The sequence below is a fragment of the Dermacentor andersoni genome, chromosome 11 (assembly GCF_023375885.2).
Source record: "Dermacentor andersoni chromosome 11, qqDerAnde1_hic_scaffold, whole genome shotgun sequence".
In the NCBI taxonomy this organism is placed as follows: domain Eukaryota; kingdom Metazoa; phylum Arthropoda; class Arachnida; order Ixodida; family Ixodidae; genus Dermacentor; species Dermacentor andersoni.
The window spans coordinates 24772572-24797123 of record NC_092824.1 but is presented as its reverse complement, the minus strand read 5'-3'; the positions used below and the strand labels follow the sequence as shown (position 1 = coordinate 24797123).

General features: G+C 49.2%; 1 protein-coding gene across 1 annotated transcript; it reads right to left on the bottom strand.

Annotated features, from left to right (window-relative positions):
* Window positions 1-1129: 1129 nt before the first annotated feature.
* On the bottom strand, window positions 1130-23951 carry LOC126517757 (uncharacterized). Its single transcript, XM_050167553.3, has 2 exons — window positions 23629-23951; window positions 1130-2471 (listed from the first exon to the last, which is right to left on the bottom strand). The coding sequence occupies exons 1-2, from the start codon at window positions 23908-23910 to the stop codon at window positions 2157-2159; spliced, it is 597 nt and encodes a 198-aa protein (XP_050023510.2). The 5' UTR covers window positions 23911-23951; the 3' UTR covers window positions 1130-2156.
* Window positions 23952-24552: the final 601 nt, after the last annotated feature.

The window sequence follows — 24552 nt, the reverse complement described above, 5'->3', positions numbered from 1 at the left end:
AAGTTTACTGTCAGCTAACCGCATGGAGTGTATTTTACCCATACTTTAGGCTTCTCGCCATTCTGTTAGATTACCGCATCATCTCTGCCTACTTGTCTTTCACGGTGTTATCTATTAGAGTGTGTACTATATGTTGTGCGCACCAGCCACGAGAGAACCATGGCCATCGAGCGTCTAGAAATGAACGCTGCAACGCTTTGAAAAACTTTCAGGTATGTTACTTTTTTGAGAAAAAGGCGCTGGAACAAAACGTTTTATAGGCGATCATCTCATCGAGAATTTTAGGTGCACGTACGTGAATATTTGACTACCATACCTTTCCTGAAGTAGGGAACAGCGCTACTGAGGCCCGAGCTACTTCAATGAGGGGTCCGATAGCACACAAGCACTATTACGCGAGATGAGCTACTGTGTTACTGGATATATTACTTTGTGTGTATACCGATGGTAAAGCTCACTAAAGCTATATTCTTTGTGATGTTGAATACAAAAAATATTCACAAGACAAGACACCAGTCGCGATATAACCGCAATGTCTAGATTGATTACGTTAATTGCTTTTAATTAGGGTGATTCACCATGTAGAGCTCCCCAGCTCAGAGGTGCAACGTCGGCGGAGATGCGATATGAAGACGTCGTGAGTGTCCGTCGAGAGCACACCCATCAGTTTACGAAGTCGTAGTGGAGTCTGCTTGACCTAAACGAGGTTTTTACAGAAATGTACTCGAGTGCTCGATTTGTGCTCAAATTTGAATTTGAATTTAGTGCACATAACACAGGGCATCACAATCTGGTTCACGCCGAAGGCATCCCGCTCAAATGTTCGGTCACAACCACCTCTTCAGGTAAATGCAATGGTCACAAACTCAGGCTCGCATCTGCATCTAAGCCAGCGGCAATCTATACGTAGTGCACTAACATGCATTGCTACATCGTTACGGGTGACCTATCGAGTAGGGCACAGCTCCTGGGTTGCTTTGTTTGCATGCTCCATAAGACAGCCGAAAGAAAAAATGAGTTGGACTAGCGCCGAAAGGGTGTAAAGCATGTGCTAGCATTATTCCCGCGGGTCCCGTTTGCCATTCATGTGTTCTTGCATGCAACGCCTAATGAGTAGCACCTTAGTTAGCAAGATCACTTGTCAACTCATTATACCACTGGCGAAACACGTTTTCACTGACCAAGAAGAAAAAATGACGTCGAACTGGCCGAAAGTGCATTAACAATCGTCGACCCTATGCGACATGAACTACACATGCCTTCGTCTGCTTCTTCGCCGTTGCTTGCAAGCCTTGCCTCTTGTGTTGCACAGCAACCTGTGGAAAACCCCTGCTGCCGCACGACTGTAGGCTGTCCACACTGCAACGAACAAGTGGCTCCCGATGAGTGGCCATAGAGAGGGTACGTGTCAACATAACCGTTCTCATCAAAATTCAGAGGCATGCCATTTGCAAGCACTTTCCGAAAATGTGAGTATACTGCACTCCTGCTCGCCTTAAAAGCTGTCGAGAAGCACTCTGCTGAAATCGATACATTCATTGTTTGACCACGTCCTGGTGAGTGAAAAGAGAGACGACAATGTCTTGCGCACGTAGAACTGGGTAGTTCTTGTGCGCTGGGTAATGTTCCAGGCTGCGGTCAATCGGGCAGATAGTTTTCTCAGAAATGCGTGAATGTGACGTCAATGCGGAATGGGACTCCCTTCCACAGACCTCAATAACTGGGTAGGCAACTAGTTTGTAGAGGATCAAAAATCGCCCCAAAAATTGCACGAATGTACGGTCTCAGGCTTCGGGTAGCGACGGCAGACTGGTTGCGCTGAAGTTACCGAGAATGATGTCCGCCTTGTGGAAAACATCCAGTCACAGGCTGCCCACGGTCGACGTTGCCTGCGATTACGCAGTGCGCTCTGCAAGATTATCTTCTGGTATCTTTCGCAAAGGCCTGTGCGATAAAAATAGACTTGGACGACGATGTCGCCGTGGTTCGACGGTCGACGTAACACCCTACTGAACCTTCTACTGCCCGTTTCACCGGCGGTAGACTTCAGGCAGTGTCGATTCTACAATGCTGTTCACGCGCTCCGAGGGACGCTCGGCACCTCCCAGCAGCGGACAGTGACGACGACGTGATAGTTGTTGAGGGAGTCGCCGCGCTTACTCGACGAAGAGCTGCTCGTGGACTCGCTCCTCAAAGTCGGCGAGCAAGTTGACGGCGAGGTCGAAGAGGCGCTCGCACTGCGACCGCCATCGCAGCGACGCCCGCCTGTGCGCGTCGAGGGCGCTGGGATGCGCTGCCTGCTCGGTGAGCTCCAGGAAGGCGGCGTGACGCTGGCACAGCTTGAGGCAGCCGCACAGCGACGCCGTGGCGCCGTTCACGAACAGGTTGTACAGTTCTGACTGCGGGCTCGCGGACTGCGGCTGAAGCGACGACACCAGCGTCGCCGCCTCGAGCCCCACCGCCGCGACAGCCTGCGCAATTTGAAAAGTACAGTAAACTATTGGTTAACGCGAAATCGCTTTATTAGACCTATGGCTTTATTCTAAGTTCTACTGGGTCCCAACTGTATCTTGCTTTTTTTATATTGGATTATTCGAATTGGAGAGGCGCCTGACTCCGCTTCCTAGGAAGTGCGCTGCGGGAAGTCCGCACAAGACAGCTTGGTGCAGCAAAAGCACACGGCGACACTTTGCATTTCTTCACCTCAATCTGGACAAGCAAGGAGCGCTGCTAAACCCAGTCCGCCACGTGACTGCAGCTCGTCGGCACTGTGGCGGCCGTAACCGACAGGTGGGACAGCTGATGACAGGTTTCATCATAATCGCTCTGTTACCATGTCACCCTCATCGTGCATGGCTGTGCGTCACTATACTATGTTTGGGGCCTCCAAACTGTTGTGTTTCACTTCCCACGTTAATGGGGCTTTTTCATAGTCGCTGTACCTTTAACAAACCACCGGTTTTGGCAAAAGCCCTTACTGTTCCGATGATTTCCTTATAAGGAACGTTTACTGTACTCTGATTTCCGGCGGAACTTGCATACGCAAAAATTAGATAAGTGGTTGTTCCTTCCTGTGGAAGGTAACAGCAGATGACTAAAAGTGAGACTAAAAATGCGACAAGATTGCGATGCACGACTTAAATACGCGGCGCCTTTTCTCACACGGTTCATCCATGGATCATGTACAATATCAGAGCGGGTGAGGGCTGTACTAATCTTCACCAGTGGGCTACTGATAACCGGTTTTCAAACCACAACGTTCTGGAATACAATCGTTGGCGGAGCAGGGAGTTCTGCGTCCGCGCTTACGTTAAAGAACGATATACTGTGTGTCCCAGCTAACGTTATCCAAGCTGTTCGGCGGGGAAAGAATATATAAAAACATGGTGCATGATGCAACTATAAGACCTATGGTACTCGCCCGTCAGAGATTTAACAACCGAACATCGTAGGTCTTAACATTGTTATGGGTGGAAAGACACAGGCAAGAGAGACTATATACACGGTGTTTACACTGGAGGCATACCACTACCTGCAGACACTCGCTAGTGCCAGTAGCCCTGACACTTCATCGTCTTTATCGCGGCGGCTCGCCTCTTGAACAACTGTTGGTGGTATCGTAATGTTATCGTATTTTCCACCGTGTTTTTTGAATATTTAAAAGCGAAGCTTTCTTTGCCTCTTTCCCGACTTTCCTGGCGCTGCTGCTGCTGTGGTCGTGCTCGCGTGCGCCGCTGGATTTCTTGCAACAACACCAGATTGCACTCGCTTTCGCGCATCCCATCATGGGTGGCGGCAATCTCATGGGTAGCGGCAAATGAAAAGAAACCTGCCGTGAGTAACTACTTAAGACGAAAAAAAAAGGAAATCAGGTAAGAAACCATTTATGATAACTCAAAGGGAAGCTCATTACTTTTCGAATCGAGGTCGGGATGCCTTAGAACACGCAGCTATAAAGCGAGATATAAGAAGTAAGAAGCACGTGCTTGATGCGGTAAAGCTAGGGAAACGATGGAGCATGTTTTATTGGAATGTGAAGACGTCTGCCCACTGGTCGATTTAGGCACCACTGCCCTCCTTGAAGCCATTGGGTTCAGCGAGAGCAGTGGAAAAGTAAACATGTCCGCAATAGAGATTAGTAAGAGGCGATCGGAAGATTGGTGGAAGTAGGGAAACGACAAAGAACGGAGACGTGAAAAAGCAAAGTTCGCAATAGGGGATCAGAAAATTTGGTTGTGGGAGTTCATAGGGTTTCTTTTTCTTTTTGAACCTAGGTAGGACATTAGGCAGTTTAATCACAAGAGCTTGGTGGCGCAACCCACCACCTCGTTCCAAAGGGGACGCTTATAACATCCATCCATCCACCCGTCCGTCCATCCATTGTTGCAAATGGGTCGCAAGCCCCAAGGGTAGCGTTGGCCTGGCGGCCTGGGGCACAGCTGGAAGCATCCGAAGGTCCTGGCAAAGGATGAGTCGACTGCTAACAGAACAACTTGTTTGTTCTAGCATCGCAAAAGAGCGGCCGGTCAGGTCGACCGAAGTGGAGAAACGGGAGACCACGTTACTCAACGGAATAAATCGAAGCTTCTCTCTTGGCGTCCGGGGGCAGCTGTTTTTATACTCTCGGAGTCGAGGGCAAGAAGGAACGGCTCGGATGAGGCGCACGTGACGGCGGCGCACGGACACGTTGTGACAAGAAGTGACGTATCCGCCGGGCAGGCGCCGGTCAGACCTCCTCGCTTCACCGTTGGGGAGCTCCTCTCCCCGGCTGCCGCGCTTCGACAAGCGTGGGCACCAACATGCACACACACACGCACGCACACACGAAGACACGTGGTATTGAAACATGCCTGGACGCGCTTGGCAGGAGGCGTTGCGGAAGCGCTGAACTAGCCAAAATGTCCGCCGCTTTGAACGAAGCCGCGGCGTCCGTTGCATCCGCGCCGGCTATACCGCACGTCGGAGGCGAAACGTAACACCATCCATCCATCCATTCATCCATCCATCCCAGGCCGGCCCCGCCGTGGCAGCGTTTCACAGTTTATGCATGTGGCACGTGCTTTCCTTGCGTTCCTAAAATGCAGGTGCTCGGTTGTGGAGATCGCGTGCTGGGCTGTGATAGTGCAAACATTGCAATAGTCCATAGCCTAAAGAGAGCGCTTGGAGGTGGCATCTCAACAGCGTGCAGGCCACGTGCGCAGAAGGAGCACGTAAACACGCCCCTGCAAAATGGCTCCAAAGCGTGCACTCAGCATCAAGGACACCCAGGCCCGAGAGAAGCGTAGCGCAGAACAGTAGCGTCTTCGCTACGCAGCGAAACCTGGTGCGGACCGGTAATGTATGTATACAATGTATACATACAATTATAATAATGAATTGAATTACGTACAGCCCCATAATTCAATTAAAGTTTAACACTTCTGTCGCGGTGCGATGTGCCCTGCGAGGCAATGATAATGTTCAACCCTCTCAGAGATAATGAACAATGACGCACAACAACGTCTCAAGCAAGCACGTCTCCCTGCGTGTTCTGTGGACTACGCAGATACACAGCAGTGATGCACGCAAAGTAACGCTTAACATCAACTCGCCACTCTCGTATTAGACTAAACACTGAGAAAATTACATATTCGCCGCCAACATCGCCGCTAATAATCGTCAATCAAAGCAAACAGCATACAAAGCTTCGCTTACATCGATTCCCAAGGTGTGTGGAATCCGCATCCTTCTTTTTTTAGTTGAACAGCTTGGCTAATGTCAGATGGCACACCCTATATACAGCAATATATGCCAAAGAACAGCGACAACAGTTGACAAAAGCACAAATTCCGTATCTCGTTAAGAACGTGGTCTATTACACGCTGTTCACTTCTAAAGTAATGCATTACATCACACAAACTGACCGAATGACATAATGTCCGTCCAGACCGGCTAAGGCACTGAAAGCACAGCAAAAAGATCTTGAAATATGTACTACGTCATGCGAACCTGCCGCTATTCGACCGTCTGATCTGAATCAAAACCGAGGCTCCTGACAAATTACTGCACTTTTTTAAAAAGCACGAAAAAAAACTTTGTGCAGTTCCCGTGATAATGCGACACTGCTATGCAGTGGCAAATGCTACATTGGACGAAGGAAGCAGAGTAACACGGGTGTATTGAGAAAACACGAGTGCTAACTTGCGGACGCTGGAGAAACGTGCCGAGGCGTGGCACAGTTACTGGTCACTGCGGGCCTAATCGCGGCTCAGCGGTGCTTTACAAATGTACAGTGTGGTCCGCTCGACAAGCGGAGTGCGAAACAGAACCCTTGGAGGCTCAGTGAATGCTGAACAAGTGGATAAAGCTGTGTCAGCAAGCAGGAGCCTTCGTATACCCACTCTGGAAGAAGACATCCCATCGATATACTCCTGATTGTGCCACCGCTGAAACTAATGCGATAGCTGACGTTGGACTCACCGCCCGACCGGAGGCGGGCACTCCAGGGTGCCTCAACGAGAGCTAAAACGTAAAAGGTAGGTAATGTGGCCGTTCTTGTAAATGCGACCAAATTTCAAAGTCGGACTTTCGAAAAGTTTGTGTTCCAGAGGCACGGATGGTGACGGGTGTCTCTGCGTACGCCCCTTGAGACAATCTCTAGAAACGGTCTTTCTGTGTCCATTTTGCGCGATAACACATGTTTTGTAGGAGTGGTACACAACCGGACAGGTTTCGTGATCTCCCAGCGTTACAAACGCCCGCACGCCATCTCAAACCTACGAGCAAAAGGGTGCCCAAGAATTGGTTGCTTGGCTGACCTTGGCTGAGGCGTTGCAGGTAGCGGAAGCAGCCTTGGGGGTTCTTGAGAGAAAGCTAGTGTTGCAGTCCTGCCTTCTCAGTGGCTAACAGGTCGCCTGGAAGACGTATGGGGAGCTAAAGATCACTCCAGCCGCATAACACCCAAAGTCGCGGCGAAGGACAGTTCAAAGGCCAAGCATTACAAACGGCAAGTAGTCGGTTCAGTGCTCACGGTCTCGGCTTGCTGTGAGAGCAGTCTTTCTTCAGGTGTCAGTGCTGGCGCTTGACTATACAGAGACACGCGGATGGCAAGCAGTATACTGCGGCAGTTCTTCATGCGCAGAATGCAGAAAGGAGCAGCGATTAAGGCATGTTCAAACTGGCGTCCGCAATCTGTCATCACAATTGCTTTACAGTCTAAACGCGAAACCTAAGCAGAGACGAAGGCGCGTGATGTCGACTCAGGCAACCACCTCATACCAGCGTGTAAACGTGGCCACGCTGCTTAAAATGTAGCAATATTCACCCGAAGGAGCAAGTGATCCCACTATATCAGCATGCATATTGTCGAACCTCTGGTTTAAAAACAGAAACGTTGGTGTGGCGCCGTATAGTGACGGGTCAATTTGGTCGCCTGATACGTAAAGCAAGTGCGGGATCCCGTACTAACCTGCAAATTTACATTAGCCTAAACTTAGCGCAGTCTCATGAGGTATTAGTGGGCCCAGGATGAGCAACGCCATGCGCAGACTGGCAAATTGCGCGTCGGAGCACTGCGAGGATGAAGGGGCACTGAAGAGACGCGGACATTTCACACTACTTTTGAGCAGGGTAGAGGCAGATGAGCAAGCAGTAGAAGAAGTATTTATTTCCATATCACAAAATAAAGGTAAACAAACACGTGCTTGGAGTTCGGAATCATTGCGCTATGCCTCCTGTATGGCGTGCCATTCAATAGCAGTAGAGGTGGAACCAACTGCTGCCACAGCTAAGAGGGTATCGGCGGCTTCGTTGACACCCTATTTGACCTGCCGCATTTCAGTGGTGAATCCGGACATGTACAAAAAATGCGGAGTCTTCCAAACCACGCATTTCAAAATGTTGGTGCTGGAAACAAATCAGTCAACACTTGGAAACTGTGTCCTTCCAGTAAGTGGCGAAAGTGCCGAATGGTGGCTTACAAGGTGAGTAGCCAGAGACCATGGACGTTGTAGCGTGTCTCGACGGATTGTAGCTTCCGAAAGAAATAACCAAAATGATATATGGTGAATGGCGCAGCAAAGCTAGTAAACACAGTAACAGCAATACAAAGAATTTATTCGGAAACCGTTGACGATGATGTTCAACGCAAGGGAATAGTCAGAATGATCGAGTGAGCGACAGTCCACCCCCCCTCCCTCCTTGCCGCCCATCCCTGCAACTCAGCTGACCGAGAGCACAGTTCGGGTTCGAGCTTGACCGAGAGCAGAGAGCCGTACAGTTCCTAGCATGCCGAGCATAGCGTAGGTGGAACCAGCAGTCCCACTGCCTCCAATGGGTCCTTGCACAAGTGTCACGGGCAGAGTGTGAAGCACGTGGACTCGAAGGTTGCAGGCGCTGCCTAGACGAGTGGAGCTAAGTGATGGCTATAATGTGGTCCTCAATGAGGACCTCGTGGTCTCGTGGATCTTATCGGCGAGCTTGGCCAGGCGATCAAGCGTCGCATGGCGACACCAGCGACAAGGACGAGTCAAACAGGCTGGTGTAGGCGCTGTAAGAAAAGCTGTCTGAGTTGAACGCTGTGGAAATCGTGCCCGTCAAGCAGCTGTCGTGTCCGATGAAGTATCTGGTAAGAGCGAGCTCTTCGCTGGTCCAGAGATGTAAGCGGGCCCGTTCTGAAGGTGCGATACTCGTTTGGTTCATTTCCTTGAGGGGCTCGTATGGGTTTTCGCACAAAGGCTAGGCGAAAATGTCAGTGAGCTCGTTGACTGCCTCCGGCGACAGTTCCGAGGTAACTTTGTAGTGCTGCGTTTTATGCGAGCTGATCTAGTGCAGGTGAAATTGTGCTTTGGCCTGAAGAAAGTAGACATGGACGTTCTGCGCCTAAGAAAGCGTCAACTGAAATTGCATCTCTGCGATACTGTGGTGGCGAGAGCTTGAGTTCGCATAATTGTCGCTAGTTTCACTCATGTTCTGGTTTTAGATCACCACTGTAAAGCACGAAAGAATAGAATAACCACCACTGCAGGATTGATCACTGAGCAGTGAGCACGTGTACTTGCCCATATTTATTTCTATTTAATTGCAAAGGCATTAATGCCCCATTACGCGAATATACGGCGTCGTCGCCGTCGTCCCCGAGCGATGGTAGCCAAATGGCCGATGACGCGAAGAGCAAAAGCACGTCAAAAATACTCGGACTGACGTCAAATTTCTCAGGAAGGTTCCTGTAAAGGAAGTAAATCAACGCCTCTGAAAAGCAAATTTGGTAAATTTAGGTCAGAGTGGGAATCGAATCCGGGACTTCGGGGTACGAGAAGAGCAAGCTTCTCCGACGCCACGGCGGCTCCATGGTTCTGGCTGACTAAAGCGTTTGCGTAGTGCTTCCGTCATTTGGCATGTGACGGCGCAGCCGAGCGGGAGGCGTATTGGCCTCGAGCTCCACCACTGGAAAAGCTGGCGCCACCGTCGCCGTGACGTGCTATTAGGGATCACGTGGACACAGCGGCCTCGTCGGCTGCTTCGGGAGCGCCGAAGTGAGCTGAAAACGGGAGTTTAAATTCCCTCGTACGATGCAGTCCTCATTTAGTGGCGAGATTTTAACTCGACAGCGTTAAGGAGCTCGTGTCACAGAAAAGCCGGTGTCGTCGGCGTCAGCGGCGTTGGCCGTGAGCTATAAATCCCAGAAGGCACTCCATAAATAAAAACATCTTGCAAGATGGGCTGGTGGGAATTGATCCAGTGTCTCCGCAGTGTGAGACGGAGACGCTACCACTCAGCCACGAGTTCGTTCCTTCAAAACGGGACAAAATGGCCTCTAGTGAATGTGGTGTTGCCTTAGAAACGAGCCGTAGAAAGTTATACTGCGGGCGGTGTATATCGGTAATTATGACCATGTAACTTACAGAAGTCGCTGTTTCACGAGTAGCGAAGTACGTTTCCGCTACATTTCATCTGCGCACACGCAGAGCCATCTTGCGGCAAACACAGAAGACCCCCTCCTCCCAATGTACGGCGCTGCCCCGACACGTGGCGCGCCACTCGCCCCATGATCGCGTCCGCCTTCATGGCGCGTCGGGGCCCGGCTATCTGTGCCGATCGCTTCGTTTGGCTGGCATAGCGCGTTTGAGTAGGCGGTGCGAACGGGCTGCGATAACGCTATCGCGTTCCACTCTTGAAGGCGAAGCTTAAGCGTCCTCCAATTTTTCCCGCTTCGAGTGTCTCCTTTACAACGCTTGAAAGTACTACAATAGGTAGTGGCTTCGTTTGAACGCGCAACATGGTAGGCTACTGCTCGGTGCCGCAGTGCCGGACGTACGCAACGGAGCCCGGTGTCAGCCTTATTCACACGTAGCGCAGGACAATAAGCTGCGTGAAGCTTGGCTCGCGAAACATAAAACCGGCAAACAGTCATTGGCTACAACTCGGGTATGCAGCAAGCACAGAGGCAAGGAATATTTCTGCTACGGCGCCGGATCTGCGATGTTCGGAAAACGCGCACTGAGACGCTCGCCCGAGTCCACTACCCGACTAATGTCATGACCGTTTGGTCTATGAACTTGTCGATGCTATAGATACTGGCAAGTTTAGTGGAGTGGAAAGGGAGCGGTAAGAAGCACATTAAAAAAAAGCATGGCATATGGTCATGTTTGTGTTATAAATTAATACACTGGATTACAAATAAGAAGCAGCGGGAAATCGCACGCTGAGAACACCGATGAACATACAGTGCGGCGCAACTCGAGAAATAATATTGAAACGTCCATGAATTTAGAAGAAAAAAAAAAGATTGAATCGTCGCGATGGCACATCACAGTCCCCGTAGGCGTCGAAGTCTCTACAATGAAATTATTTTTTAGCAGCTCTGATAGCGCCGACGCAACAATGGTTGCTTGTATACTGTCAAATGCTCATATTCTGCGGCCTAAAGCTCATGGCACGGTGCGAAAACGCGCACGCGGCGAAAGCGAAACAGTGCGCGGACAAGAATGCAGACGCGCAGTCGGTCGCTGCATTGAGGCGTCATTCTATTACGCTCCATTTAGTTATACGAATACTATAAGAGCATATTTCATATAGTTTGCTCTCCGCGTTTACCTACCTTTCCAGCAAGAAGCCGATTCGAGAGACTCCATCGCGGCGACCGCGCGCAGTGGCGTTCACTGTACGTATTCGGTAAAGACTGTGCTTTCAGTTTGCCCAAGATTATTATTTAGACAGTAAAAAACTTCACTCGTTTCGAAAGTACTTACTGAAATGTTCGGGAGAGCTCGCGCGTGGTGGTTTCAGTGAGCGCTGACAGCAAAACCTACGAGGAGCGCGTGATCCCTCATACTACGCCAGCAAGGCGCTTCCGATAGATGGCGACTCCGTAACTCCTCGCCGCCAATTTCGCTTTCCGCGGATGATTCCACACGCGAGAGAGAAAAAAAAAGGAGGGCGAGGAGGACAACGCAACTCCCGCCGGACGCCCTTGCACACTATTGGTTCTCGCCATGAGGTCACGTATTGCCTGCGTGGCTCTTCCCATTACTGGGCCTCTTCGATTTTCGGAGTTCTGGCAGCCCGCTGGCAGCCATTTGGCAGCCAGCTAGTTCCGGTTGTGACAGGAAGTCACGTGGGCTGGGATCCCAAGACAACCCGAACCTGCCTGAAGTTAGCAAAATCGAACGCCGGTACAGCTGGCCAAATGTAAACATACTACCAGCATGGCAGCGCCCGGCGAGGCCGGCGCGCGCTCGGCGTAGTCGGCCCATTTAAGCGTTACTAGCTTGAAAATATATAGTTGCATTCACGAATACGATCACTTTCGCGCGATTTCGCGCGACTCGGTGCAGGACGCTTACTGGGCCGACCTCGCCTTGCGCAGCGCAACAGATGGCCTCTGAAGCGGCGGATGACAAGACGCGAAATCGTGATTGTATACTCGAAAGCGATAGCTGGAGGATCCCTGTTCGCAGCGATCACGTCGCCCACCGGCGACATTGATGAGTTGGCGCTGTGTCATCACAAGACATGAAAAAGCAGGTTATCGGGTACGTCTCATACGCATAAAATTTTGCGCCGACCTGCTTGCATGGGCTTCGATTTTTGTTGTGGCTGATGGTGCTTCTCATTTTGACCCTAAGGAGCTGGGGACGCGGCTGGCGCATGAAAATGCACGCCGCCTGTGACCAGCGAAACGTTTCACACGAAAAACAACATTGGTCACAATCATGAGAGCAATAAGCCAATGTACGTGTGTCTAATGTACCGAGTACAATCAGTGTATTCTTATATCAACGGCCTGCAGTTCGAACACATATCGGTTTCGAGCTGCCACCTAAGCATACGACGGAGAGACGGAGCGAACACGGGCTAGCTGCAAAGCCTTCGCTAATTGCAGAGAAAGGAGAGATATACATACGCGAGATATGTGAAAAGGAACGCCACCAGTAAAAGACGAACCCAAAATGTACCGGAATGTGTGAATGAGCGTCTACAACTTGCGTGGAACACGATGCAGTTAACATGCACGCATGAGAGCGCTGCGCTCTGTTCACCGCCGCAAAGAAGCAATCAGGGGACACACACACAAAAGCTTCAAACGGTTCACCACGGCTCGTATCATACCGTTTCGCGATGCGGAACGGAACGTTAGCACCTAACAAGATAACGCTAGAAGTAAGGAAATCCGAAGGTGACCGTAGTCAGTTGGCTGAGCGAGGTAAATGCAAGTCCTCAAGCGCCCGCGTTGCAATCCGTGAAGTCCCAGCAAAGATGGCGGCGAGCGCCCATCGCCTCTTTTAGTCGTCTGCTAGCCAGAGAACTTCCAGAGAGCAGCCAGACCAAAATCGTCCTGGCAGATTCTGGCAGCCCGCGGGTAGCCAGAACCGTCCAGCGCGAGCAAAACGAACGCCCGGCGGAAGTGCGTCGCGCGGTGGGCAGAGCAACCCGAGAAAAACGAAGGCGCTCTGGCTGGCTCTGGCAGCCCGTGGGTTGCCAGAAGTGGAAAATCGAAGAAGCCCACTGCCGCCAACGGTCTACTAAGCAGCTGTCGCGCGCACGTGGTTGCCGGACGTCAGGGCGCGCCGCAGGTTTCTTTCGATGGCGCCTTTCAGGCAAGAAGTCGTGATAGCAGCAGCATAAATTTTTTTACGGAAGCTCTTTTCGCTACTTCTGGCGTGTGATGACCGCAACTCTTCAAAAGTGCCCTTTACGTTACGTGACGCATGGGTGGTGTATATTCCAGTTTGACGAATGCATTACTCCGCGTTAGTTCATAATTTACTTGTGTCAAGCTTCGCGTATGTGGCTTCCACTCGTGTTTCTTCGCGCCAGTCCGAGTGTTAGCTGTGAATTCAATGCACCGGCTTTCAGGAACTTCAACGCTGCCCTTCGCACTGCTCCGAGTGCCAGCTGTGAATTCAATGCGGTAAGGCTTTCAGGATTTTAACTACTGAGCAACTCACAATCGCTGATGCGCCCTTCGTCGACGTCGTTCCTCGTACATTAACTGGCTCCACGATTCGGATGACTCTTACTGCGTTCGCGCCGACGAAGAAAGGACGCCACCGTACCACGTGCGTGAGTGGTGCAGTCTTTGCGGGTGGAAAGTATGCTCGAGTCCACAATACCGGCGAATGAAGAAACGATGTGCTGTCTAGGTACAGTGTACTAATGCATATAACAGAGGCGCGTTCAGAAACTGGGAGTAACACTGAAAGGAATCAGTTATTTTTTAAGTTTGGGCGTTTAATAAATTTAACGCTGTGCGACCATATCTCGGATTCGGGAACTGACGACCGAAACGAGCCTATCACGGTAGACGACGTCGCTCAGACGAGTGCAGGACACGTCACTGCTACGCGTTTAGCACCGCCAAGAATTGATTAGTAGTAGCGCGATTATGATTTGGCCATCACGGGCACCAATGCAATTAAAAAGGAAAACGTATGCTTAAAATTGATAAGAACTCCATGCAGCTAGAATATCACTCAGGAATAATCAGCCTTATCTAATCGTGAATGTTTCGGAGCATGAATGGGGAGAATAAAACTTGTCCCATGTTATCAGCTGGCACGGCTCCACCGTCAGCCTCACACGTGCGATACCAAAATAACATTCCTCAGATTATTAGAATATTCAACATTAAACCGTGGTCTTTAACGGAAATAGCAAATGGGGTCGATAACGAATTGGGATCAGCAAACGAACATTTTCCAGCGAATGTTCCTTTAAAATGGCGATCACAAGCGGCTTACATACGCGAAATAGTGTTGCCAGCGTAGGGTTTACATGCTGCTTCTAAAATTCTGTGTATTTTGCTTACGTTGTACAGCAGATGCCGATGCGACACTTGCGTGGCTTGGCATGCTATCTGGTTGAATATTCGAACTTTCAAGCAAATTTCCTTAGTTCACTTTCAAAAAATAAAACATTCACATTCATTCAGGATATGCTTCCCAGTCGACAATCCATGTCGTATTGGTAGTCTGACTGTAGCTGGAGATCCACTCGTACGCGTCTTTGGCCGTGCAGAGGTCAACACGCAAGCACTTGACGCTCGCTGGTCAGTTCAATCTGGCGTCCAGCTCGCACGTGAATGTCCTGGTGCCCGCCAGGCCAGTCGGATCCACGTTGGTCACAGAAACGAATAGATTTGTTATGCTTTCCACTGAAAATACAAACAGCGCGGAAGGCACTTCTCCGTTCTGCAAGTATTATTGATCCACTAGCAGCGCGTATGAAACAGCTGAAGCCCAAACAGGGCATCCAGCATTCGCACTCTCAAACAAAACGCGCGCGCGTGACGCCGTCGGCGAAAACCACGTGCGCGCTTAAGCTCCTTAGTACGGGGTTGCCGGCAGTCATGGGAACAGCCAGGCAGGCAGCACGTGACCTCATGGCGAGAACCAATAGTGTGCAAGGGCGTCCGGCGGGAGTTGCGCCGTCCTCCTCGGCCTCCTTTTTTTCACTCTCGCGTGTGGAATCATCCGCGGAAAGCAAAATACGCGAGCGGGAGCAGGTGGCGCCACGTCACGAGTGTATAAAATGACCGCCCTGCCTCCCGCGCGTCACTTGCTCTTCGTATTCCACAGTTGCTGTGTCTGCTGTGATGGACTCTCGGCGCCAAAGTGGTCCGTATACGTAAAGACACACACCGAATCAGCAGAAAAAAACATTAATGCATGTAGCAAACACCCGTCCAAGACATTTCAGAACAGCGACTATAATGTTTCCGCCTTTCGCCACGTGAGCAGCCTTAAGTGTCTCTGCCGAATTTTTTTACTTACTGATGTGAATAGGTCAATCTTATCTGTTAGATAAGATTGACCTATCGAGGAAATAATACGCATCTTGTAATTTAAAAATGCTTTGAAGTTAAAATTTGTTTTCGAGTGCCCGAGAGCGGTTCCTGAAGTGCGATGAGACACTGTGGACATTCGTAAGTGGTCGTTCAGCGCTGTGTGTTGTCTCGCGCGCCTTCTACCGTGACCTTCTGCCTGCGCTACAAAAATTAGGAGATGTCTTATCAACAAGCCCATATAGCTACTCTCGTCGCATATGCAGTATTCGGTATCCAGCTGCAGCCAAGTCGTCATGTCAGCCCCGAGAGATCCTCGCGCTACCTATGCTTACAGCGTCGGCTTCTGAAGAAATTGTGTGGCTAGTAATTGCGCATAAGGCGGTGCCTGCTCCTAGCCATATTGTTGCACAAACCGCAGCAGCAAGCACCAAGCCGTAGGCACAAGTCTGCCCTTGAAGGAAGCCGCAAATGATCTGTACTTGATTACTGAACGTGGAATTGAATTCGTGCTGTGAATTTCAATCTTAGCACTAGCCTGGCTCGTCCATTGCGGCGCGTGTGCTGTAATTATGCATAGAGTTCCTCTCTGATTATTTCGAAAGGCGCAAAAGCCGGCACCACAAATTTTTTAGGCGCTGTAGTCACTTGCGTGCGTAGCATCATAGCATTCTAAAGGACAGTGGCGTCGTCTACCTTCTCGTCCTGTGTCTCGCGCTGTTAGTACTGTGAATCTGTACCAAAAAGCTTAAATAAATATGCTGCAGGAGGTAGTTCAGTGCCGTGGTCTGACCGAAAACATGAAATATGTTCTTAGGATCTTTGCTTCTTTAATAACAAAATAGAGCGCTAGACGTTTTGTGCTCGTAATGGCAAGAGCGTAAAGTACGAAGCTATCGGTCAATCTCGTTGACATGCGTGGGCTACTACGTGCTTCAACACGTTATGTTAAAGTGTGCGTGAAAACCCGAGATCACGAAAAGACTGTGCAGCTGGAGTGAACGTTGTGGCTCCTTAACTAGAAATAAAAACAAGCATCCCAGTCTGTTAAGGCATCCATATGCTTAGCCTGTATTAGAGCAATGTTAGAGCATGGCAATAACAGCCATTGAAAACTAGGTTCATCGACCAAAATAAGAAAGCGCAAGGAAAGCCTCAAGGTTCAATCTAATCTGGATTGTATTAGCAAAAGTTTACGCCTGCTTCAACTGCCTGCATTAACCCAATGCTATAAACGCGTGAAACTCATTCCTTTTATTGCTGTTTAAAAGTTGCTTGAATGCCAATAGCACACAACATATTGTTCTTTCGTAGTCAAAAATGGAATAAAGTTTCGCTCTTAAAAGTTTCAGAATACAAGTTGTGAATTTTTTTAGGAGACCACGTTAAAAGATTCAGATATAGTGGTGGAAGCTTGGGCGAGTTGGCAGCAGTTCATGGCGGTGTTATGCTCCGCGCATGAATGGCTTCAGAAAAAGTACAGAGAAGAGCGCACCAACTTCCAACTGATTTTTATTTTCTAGATGAGCACAGGTGTCTAAAAAGCAAAACTAGTGATAACAGTTAAGACGAGTCAACTCGCTTATAGCACGGGCCCAGGATTTCCCTTCTACCCGGCTAAGTAATCACGCTGAAGACGTGATAGTGCCATAGAAGGGGTGCTTATGCAGCAGTCACCGAGCTTACGAATTGCTGCTGCTTCTAGTTTTTCACGTGTTAACTGGGACCGGTGCCTTGCCGGTACTACGCCCTGATCAAGAAGGGCGATGCAACCACAATCGCGCCAGTGAATGCCGAGACGAGCCTGCACAGCACCATGCAGATTGTTTCGGTGCTCACGAAGCCTGTCGTTGAGACGTCGGCTGGTTTGCCGAACATATTTTTTTCCAAGCTTCAATGGAAATTTTCAGAGCACTCCTCACATAGTGATCGTTTTTCGTGACTGTTTTCAGGCGCTAGAGCTGACATATGAATCGCCTTTTGATGACACTCTATGATTTCTGGACTTTACGCTTTCGATGTCACCCATTCACGCTGTAGGATGTATGAGCCATGAAGGGGTAAACCACTTTCGCCTTTCAACTCGGCCCACTCAGTTGAGGGGGGCATCACAAACATTTTCTTTGCCAACGCCCTCTTGATGGCATTGACAAAGCCCTGTGGGAGGAGGGGGGCGGGCCCTCAAATGGTCCTGCCGCCATGCACGCAATGTATTTCAGCTTCGCACAGAAGGTGGGACTTTCCGTACGCGCTGGCTACCCGAACCACTTGCGTTCTGGGGGGCCGAGTAGATACTAAAGGTCGTCGAACGAGGCGACAAGCCTGAAAAGCGTGATTGTAAAGAGCCGGGTAGTCGTTCTGCCTTACGTACACAACATTGCGCGCAGGCAAGGAAAGATTGGTCAGCCCGCCAGTGTGAGGATGTGTTTTTCGGCATCTGAGAAGCTGCAAGAACTGTGCAAACAAGATAACGCACTTCGCGCTAGCATGTCTTCGTGTTCTGTCCAGAGCAGGGGCCCTATAACATAAAACTATTCCAATATGTTTCTATTCTAATCTCCTGACGTCAAATTTGCGTAACCACCAACGCAAGCACAGGGCGGTCACCCGCACGGTTGTCTGAACAGACCAATCAAACGCTCTCCTCGTTTATAGGAGGTCACTTTTGTTTGCTTGAAAAACGAATAACATTGCCTACACTGAGCGGCTTGTCGTATCTAATTGGCTGACAAAGGCGAGGAGAACGCTCAAGTGGAGAGGGATTCGATGGGGCCGAGCTACTGCACTGAAAGTCGATAACCGGATGAAGAGGGTGGTGCCGGCGTCTACGATTGGTCGGCTTTCCCTTCCTTAGCTTGCGGTGTCTGGTCGAAAATCGCGGCGGCATGCAACGGAAGCTCAAGAATGACGCTAAAACGGACCCTCAGCAAAGAAGAGTTGGCAGAATGAGGGGGGTAAACGTGCCGAAAGTGGTCGAAAACGTTACACGGCCACACAAGAAGTTTTATTATACGCAAATACACCCATGCTCTCCGGCAGGTTCGAGTAGCCAGCGTCTGAGCAATCGGCGGCAGCCATCTTCTATTCCTTTTGGAACAGGGCAGCCTGCGGCTATTCCGAAGAAAATTCAGTTTCGTTCGGCATATTAATGCATCTTTATCGCGAACACGTCACTTTGACGCGGTGAGTTCTTGCGGTTTTGTGACGTCACGTGACAGACAGGTGAAGTGGGTGCAGCCCTAAAACATTTTACCAATAGCCGAGGGCTAAGGGCGAAAAGGGGTCGAGTCAGAAATAACTGCTTTTCTTTTTTCTGTCAAATCATGCATAATCAGTGTGTACACATCATATCAGATGGGGAGGCATCACGGTTTTCGTGACGTCGCGTGAGACACAGGTGAAGTGGGGGTGGTGGAAAATTTTTTTGACCAATCGTGGAGGACTGATAGCAGAATTGGAATAGAAAAGTTTGGAATAGTTTTACGTTATAGCGCCCCTAGTCAAGTTTCGTCCCCTGCGCAGTGGGGGTCGTTTACTCGAACCCAGTGACGTGCGGAAAGAGATACGTTGCGCAGACCAGCAGTGTCTCAACTAGTCTCAACGACTGGCTGCGTGAGTAAACGAGACAATGTGCATAATACGGTGCAGGGCCACCACGGCATTCACTGACTCGATTGTGGCTCCATCCCCGTCTTGATCAGTGCGTAGTACTGGCAAGGCACAGGCCGCAGTTAACAAGTGAAATACTACCAGCAGAAGCAATTTGTAAGCTCGGTGACTCCTGAGCAAGCACCCCTTCTATCGCAATATCACGCCTTGGGAGTTATTACTTGGCCTGGTATAGGGGCAATCATGGGCACGCACTATAAGCCAATTGACTCGTCTTTGTTATCCTCGGTTTTGTTTTTTAGACACCTGTGTAAATATACTGCTCCATCTCGAAAATAAAATTCAGTTGGAAATCAGCGCTCTTCCTCCCCTGTACTTTTCCTAAAGCCATTCATGCGCTATGCAGAACACCGCTATGATTCAGATATAGACAATAAAAGTGTGCATACGCACAAGTAATGACTGTATCATATTGTTCTAGAGTGGTCGAGTGACCAGCTGCGGACTGAGCTATAGTCCGTACCTGCTACCTCGCGCAAACTGCTAGGTTCGACGTATGTTTCTCCTATAGCCCATGTACCCAGCATGCGGCATGATCATGCGTGTTGCCATTTCGGTGTGAACCTGTGCTTTGTTTGCGAAAGGTTGCGGCCATTTTGGCCTAAGCGTTATTCCGTCTGTAGATGTATTTAACATTCGCGTGCATCATATGATGTGCATGCGTTTCAGTTCTGATTGTTGAGCTTGTAATAACGTAAACGTTTTTTATGTATTGCACTACACTCAGTTATTCAAAGTTATGATGAAATGTACAAAGTCCTATTATGTGCATGTGTTTCTGTTCTGGTTGTTGAACTTGTAGTGATGTAAACGTTTTGTAATGTATTGCACGACAGTCATTTATGCAACTTTGTTTTGAAATGTACAATATATGGCCACCCAGTGATGGCCGAGGTAGCCGGCAGTATCGGCAAAAACCAGGATACAGATCTAATGCACTTGTTGGAATCGACATGAGGTGAAGCGTTCAAGCAATGATCAAATAAATTCTATAAAACTAACTGCAATGTGTGGAATTGACCCTATTTTCATCTGACACAACACGGACTCATATGAATGTTTTCTTAGGCGCCGCCCAGGTAACAACTTAAGTATCATGTAACATGTATACATAGATGAGTGAACTCACCCACGAGTCAGAACACTAAGACTCGGGCCGATCCGTGAGGCTGAGTTCGTTTCAGTAGGCGCAGTAGAATTTTGATGAATAGGAGTCCGAGCGTGCTCAGCTGGGCAGGATATTGGTTGAGTCTGAGCCCAGTGAACTCGGCTGGGTAAAAGTTTGTAACTCTGAGCCCGAGTGGAGCTCGGCTGAGTAGAATTTTGGTGAGTCTAAGTCAGAGGAAGCAGAGCTGAGTAAAGTTTGATGAACCTGACTGAGAGTGAGCTCGGCTGAGTAAAATTTTCGTGGCTGAGTCAGAGCAAGCACGCCAGAGTAGAGGTTTGGCAGAGTCTAGGTGAGCTCGGTTACGCAGAATTGGTAATTCTGGGTCCCGGTGAGATCGGCAGAGTAGAATTTTAGTGGTTCGGCACACACATGTCATTAAATCACATAACAAAATAAATCACTTAGCAGCTGCATCTCACCATCTGAAAAAAGCACGATTCAGATTCACAAATGTCGTGATGTCTTTGTAAACCTTGGATTTTGCAGGATACCTTAATTATAAAGGCAGTAAGTACAGGATATGGTTATATGAGCTTATGCAATAATAGGTGTCATTGCAAACCCATTAGCAACGTTCGTTCCGGCTTGTTTGGCAAGGCGTATGACTCGTGATACGTGTGGACGCTTCATCAGCAGTGAACGTACAAGAACCGCCTGCAATTGAAAGGATGCTATCATTTGCATGAAGGGATGCAACTGGCTGATTTCACTCAAATATTTTGATTTGTTTTTGTTTAATGTTTGTCTACTGTTTATAAAACAAGGTGAAAGCCTGATTTCCACGTTGTTGCAAGCGTTTTACACGAGGTAGAGAGAGAGGAACGAAAGAAAGGAGGGATATTTATGGCGGAGTTGCTTATTAGAATACTGTTATATACGTTACGACCAGAATAAACAAAAGAAATTCAATGCGTTCGTATAAGTGCAATATGCAATCATGTTTTAAAGTGAGTGTCAATACAGGTGCAGTAAGAATGCAGTATGAAACATATTGAAGGTTCATTAATTTCTTTGCAGGCGAAGGTTATACACCAGAAAAAAATACAAATTGGCGATGATGTTTATTACTCGTCAAGCGGTTAAATAATGCTATTGTAGAAAATTCATTACTACATAGAATTTGCACCCTTGCTTTACGAGTTCGCTAAGCAATCCCATCTTGAAGCAAAAGTCATAGAACCCTGAAATGAGACGCTGAATTGACCAGCAAGAATACGTGCGAAAGCCGAGACGAACAGCTTGCAACTAAATGGTGGCGCGCACAGGGAGACTTTAAAACGTCAAATAATATATGCTGCCGTGTCACATTCCTTAAATGCAACATTTGACCCTGGTTGCGTATTCTTCGAGTTGCTCCGTACGGGTGAGACAACCATATCCAATGTGGCCGTAAAAGCATACCGCGTTACAACTATGGCAATTTAGTTAATCGTGAGTAGCTTGTAAGCAACAAACCAGACAATTCAGGGGACGTCCGAAGGCCATGTATTAATGTGAGGGGCACCTCGTAGTATTTACAATTCGCAGCGCGTTTTAATAACTAAACAATAATTAAGCCTTTCACCCGCACTGTTCTCCATTTTGCAATTCAGGAGTGGAATTTGTTTCCGAGATCAGTAGCTGACATAGTCAATTCCGCTAAATTTTCAGAAGCACTCAAGCAAATTCTTTCGCTTACCAAAAGAGCGAGCGCTAACCTAAACACCAATACACGAGCGCTGACAATGCATTTTCAATCAACCTAGTTGATTGTCAGCGCCGGTGCTGTCTTCCCATAGCCATGTTTGTGTTGTTTGCTCCGTATGTCGATGTCCCACCCTCTAGCCCAAATTAGTGCTCCTGTGTCGTGTCGGTCACTTCCTTCTGTCGTCATTTTACTGTTCACCTTACACACAGCTACATTTTGCGTTGCAGCCCTGGAGAACATCTGACATAAGAACATCGGATCATTCTGATGCCCCTCCCCTCCCCCACACACACACACGTTTACCTGTTATCACAAGTTTTCTCAATGAAGACTTGGCAGCCTTGAATCATCGTTCAGGCCTACCGAACTGCAATACGGCTTGTATGGCAGCAACTAGGAGGCAGCTGAAGCTGTGCTACGTTGTGTAAACTAAATGTGCATAGAGTGCAAAGTTAGTACCACACTCGTGATAATACCTGTGTAAAATCTGAGAACCATGTATTAGACAAAAGGACAAAACTGTGTTAGAATGCTACTATATTAGTGAACAAGGCTATTATTGTATAACGTTATGCATCAAAACACAAAGCTAACTAATAATGATAATTTACTTGTCATTAAATATACCGTCAAAGATTGAAGATTGAGGACCGCACCTACAGAGAACAGGATGAATTTCGTCGAGCTCAGAAGGCAGAACCAAGAAGTGAGTGACGCACTGCAATTCTCGAAAGGGGAAATTTAGATGTTCCTTCCCACTTGGAAGTTGCACGCACATAGTACGGCGGAATGCAGCGTTTTCTGTGGGGACGTGGTACGGAATCTAATTTTGCCGACTGTACATCCCGCAGAAGCGAAAAGTAAAAGCTGCCGAGAGAATCGGCAGTTTCAAGCTTCTATGAGCGAGAAAATACAAGGGGTGTTTGCAAGTGCAACATATGACAGGACCATTTACAGCAAAGCTTTGCGGCGTCCACCGGCGAAGGCGGCCGGAGTGACGTGGCAGACCTCCTCCCCTTCTCCTCTCACTGCTCTGGAGAGGGGAGAAGGTGCTCATAGAAGCACCCTAGTTGTCTCAACGTCCGGCAGGCCGTGGGTAGGCCTTACAGCCAAGCATCTGGAGTGGACCAACGCGGTAGAAAGCGGAGGGAATAGACTCCGAGCCACATCTCTTACTTCTGCAAACCATTTCATATCCCTGGTAGTAGGCTCGGCGCAATCCGAGGCTATAGTGTACTCTTGAGGTGGCCACGCTTGCAGGCATTGTTGCTAAACTGAGAATTTTGCACGAGCTAGCATTGCAATGTTACACATCAGGGCCCGTTTTATGGTTACCACATCCGAAACCAGAGGGCGCGGAGTAACAAGTTTCAAATGACAATCAAGGAACAGTAAATAATGAAGCGTGTGTTAGGGGACCGAAGTGGTCCCGTGGTGATAGCGTTGGCGAAAACGCGCAGCTGGTCGCCGGTGTCTGCTACGACTCATCGCGAAGAGCTGCAGCAACGCAGCTTGCATCGCAGCCTCGAAGTGGCCATATCGCCAGGTAGGCGGAGCACGCAGCCGGCATTGGTGGATCTACTGCAGAATACGAATACATGCGCCCGCTATAGCAGTGGCTACATATTCATAGAACGCAGATGTATAGCTGCATTCATAAAGAATCGGGTACAGCGAAGGAGTCGCACCGGATATAAAGAAGCGCTTACAAAGTCTTGGGTACATTTTGGGCAGCGACAAACGAAACCCGGCCGACGAACTTTCGAAGGTTCGGATAGCTGCCTTATACAGCTTCGCTGTTTTACGTATCAGTTGCTCGGATCTGCCATTCCTCTAGATTACCTTGGAAAGGTTGAGGAAGACGTCGGCGACCAGAGTCCGCGTGGCGGCGGCCTGCGCCCGGTAGTCCATGAGCAGCATGCCGACGCGCACGTCACCGGTGGCGGCGGCGCCGCTCGCTCGCGCGTCCTCGCGCTGCAGCGACTCGAGCAGCGAGTCGAACAGACCCGTCGTGTCGCACCAGGAGACGCCCACGGCCTCGGCCAGCAGGCTGAGGAAGTGCGCACTGCGCAGGACGTGCAGTCCGTGCAGGCTGCGCGCCAGCTTGGCCCAGCGGGAGGCCATGCTCCTCCGGCTGCTGCCTCCGAAGCTAATGCGCCTGGTTCACCGCGATGCTGACTCTGGCGATGGGGCACGGCTGGCTGACAGTGGTGCTCGCTCTTCAGATCATGGCATGTACCTACAATTGGAGGAGGAGGAGGTACGAGCGATGAGTCGGGTGGTTTTTTTATACGCACTTATGATGAAATTAGAAAATTTTCCTTGAAAAAGATAAAATCGTGCATAACCGCAATTAAGAAGCGAGATGCATTGGTAATTATATTGAAAGAAAGTTGAGAATCACGGCTGCCTCATACCCACTACGGACGACTGGCCAAATATTGAATAGTTTATCCGACTGATCAAGGGAAATAAATGTTCACGATTTTTACCATAGTAAGCATCGCTTTTCTAACCCCTATCCCTCTTCTGGCACAATAATCACAACGGCAAGCCGGGCCGCCGCTTCGTCGACCCGCAAGGTTAACGAAGCGGTTCCTGGAAGCTAAGATTCCTAGATAAATAAAGCCGGCAGATCCCACGTCCTGCGGGAACCGTTGTTTTGCGAAGCAGTGTGCGGGGAGCCTACCAATGTAATGAAACGATCATAAGGGCACCAAGATGAGGCGGCTATTTCACGACCTACTTGACACACATCTCATGACC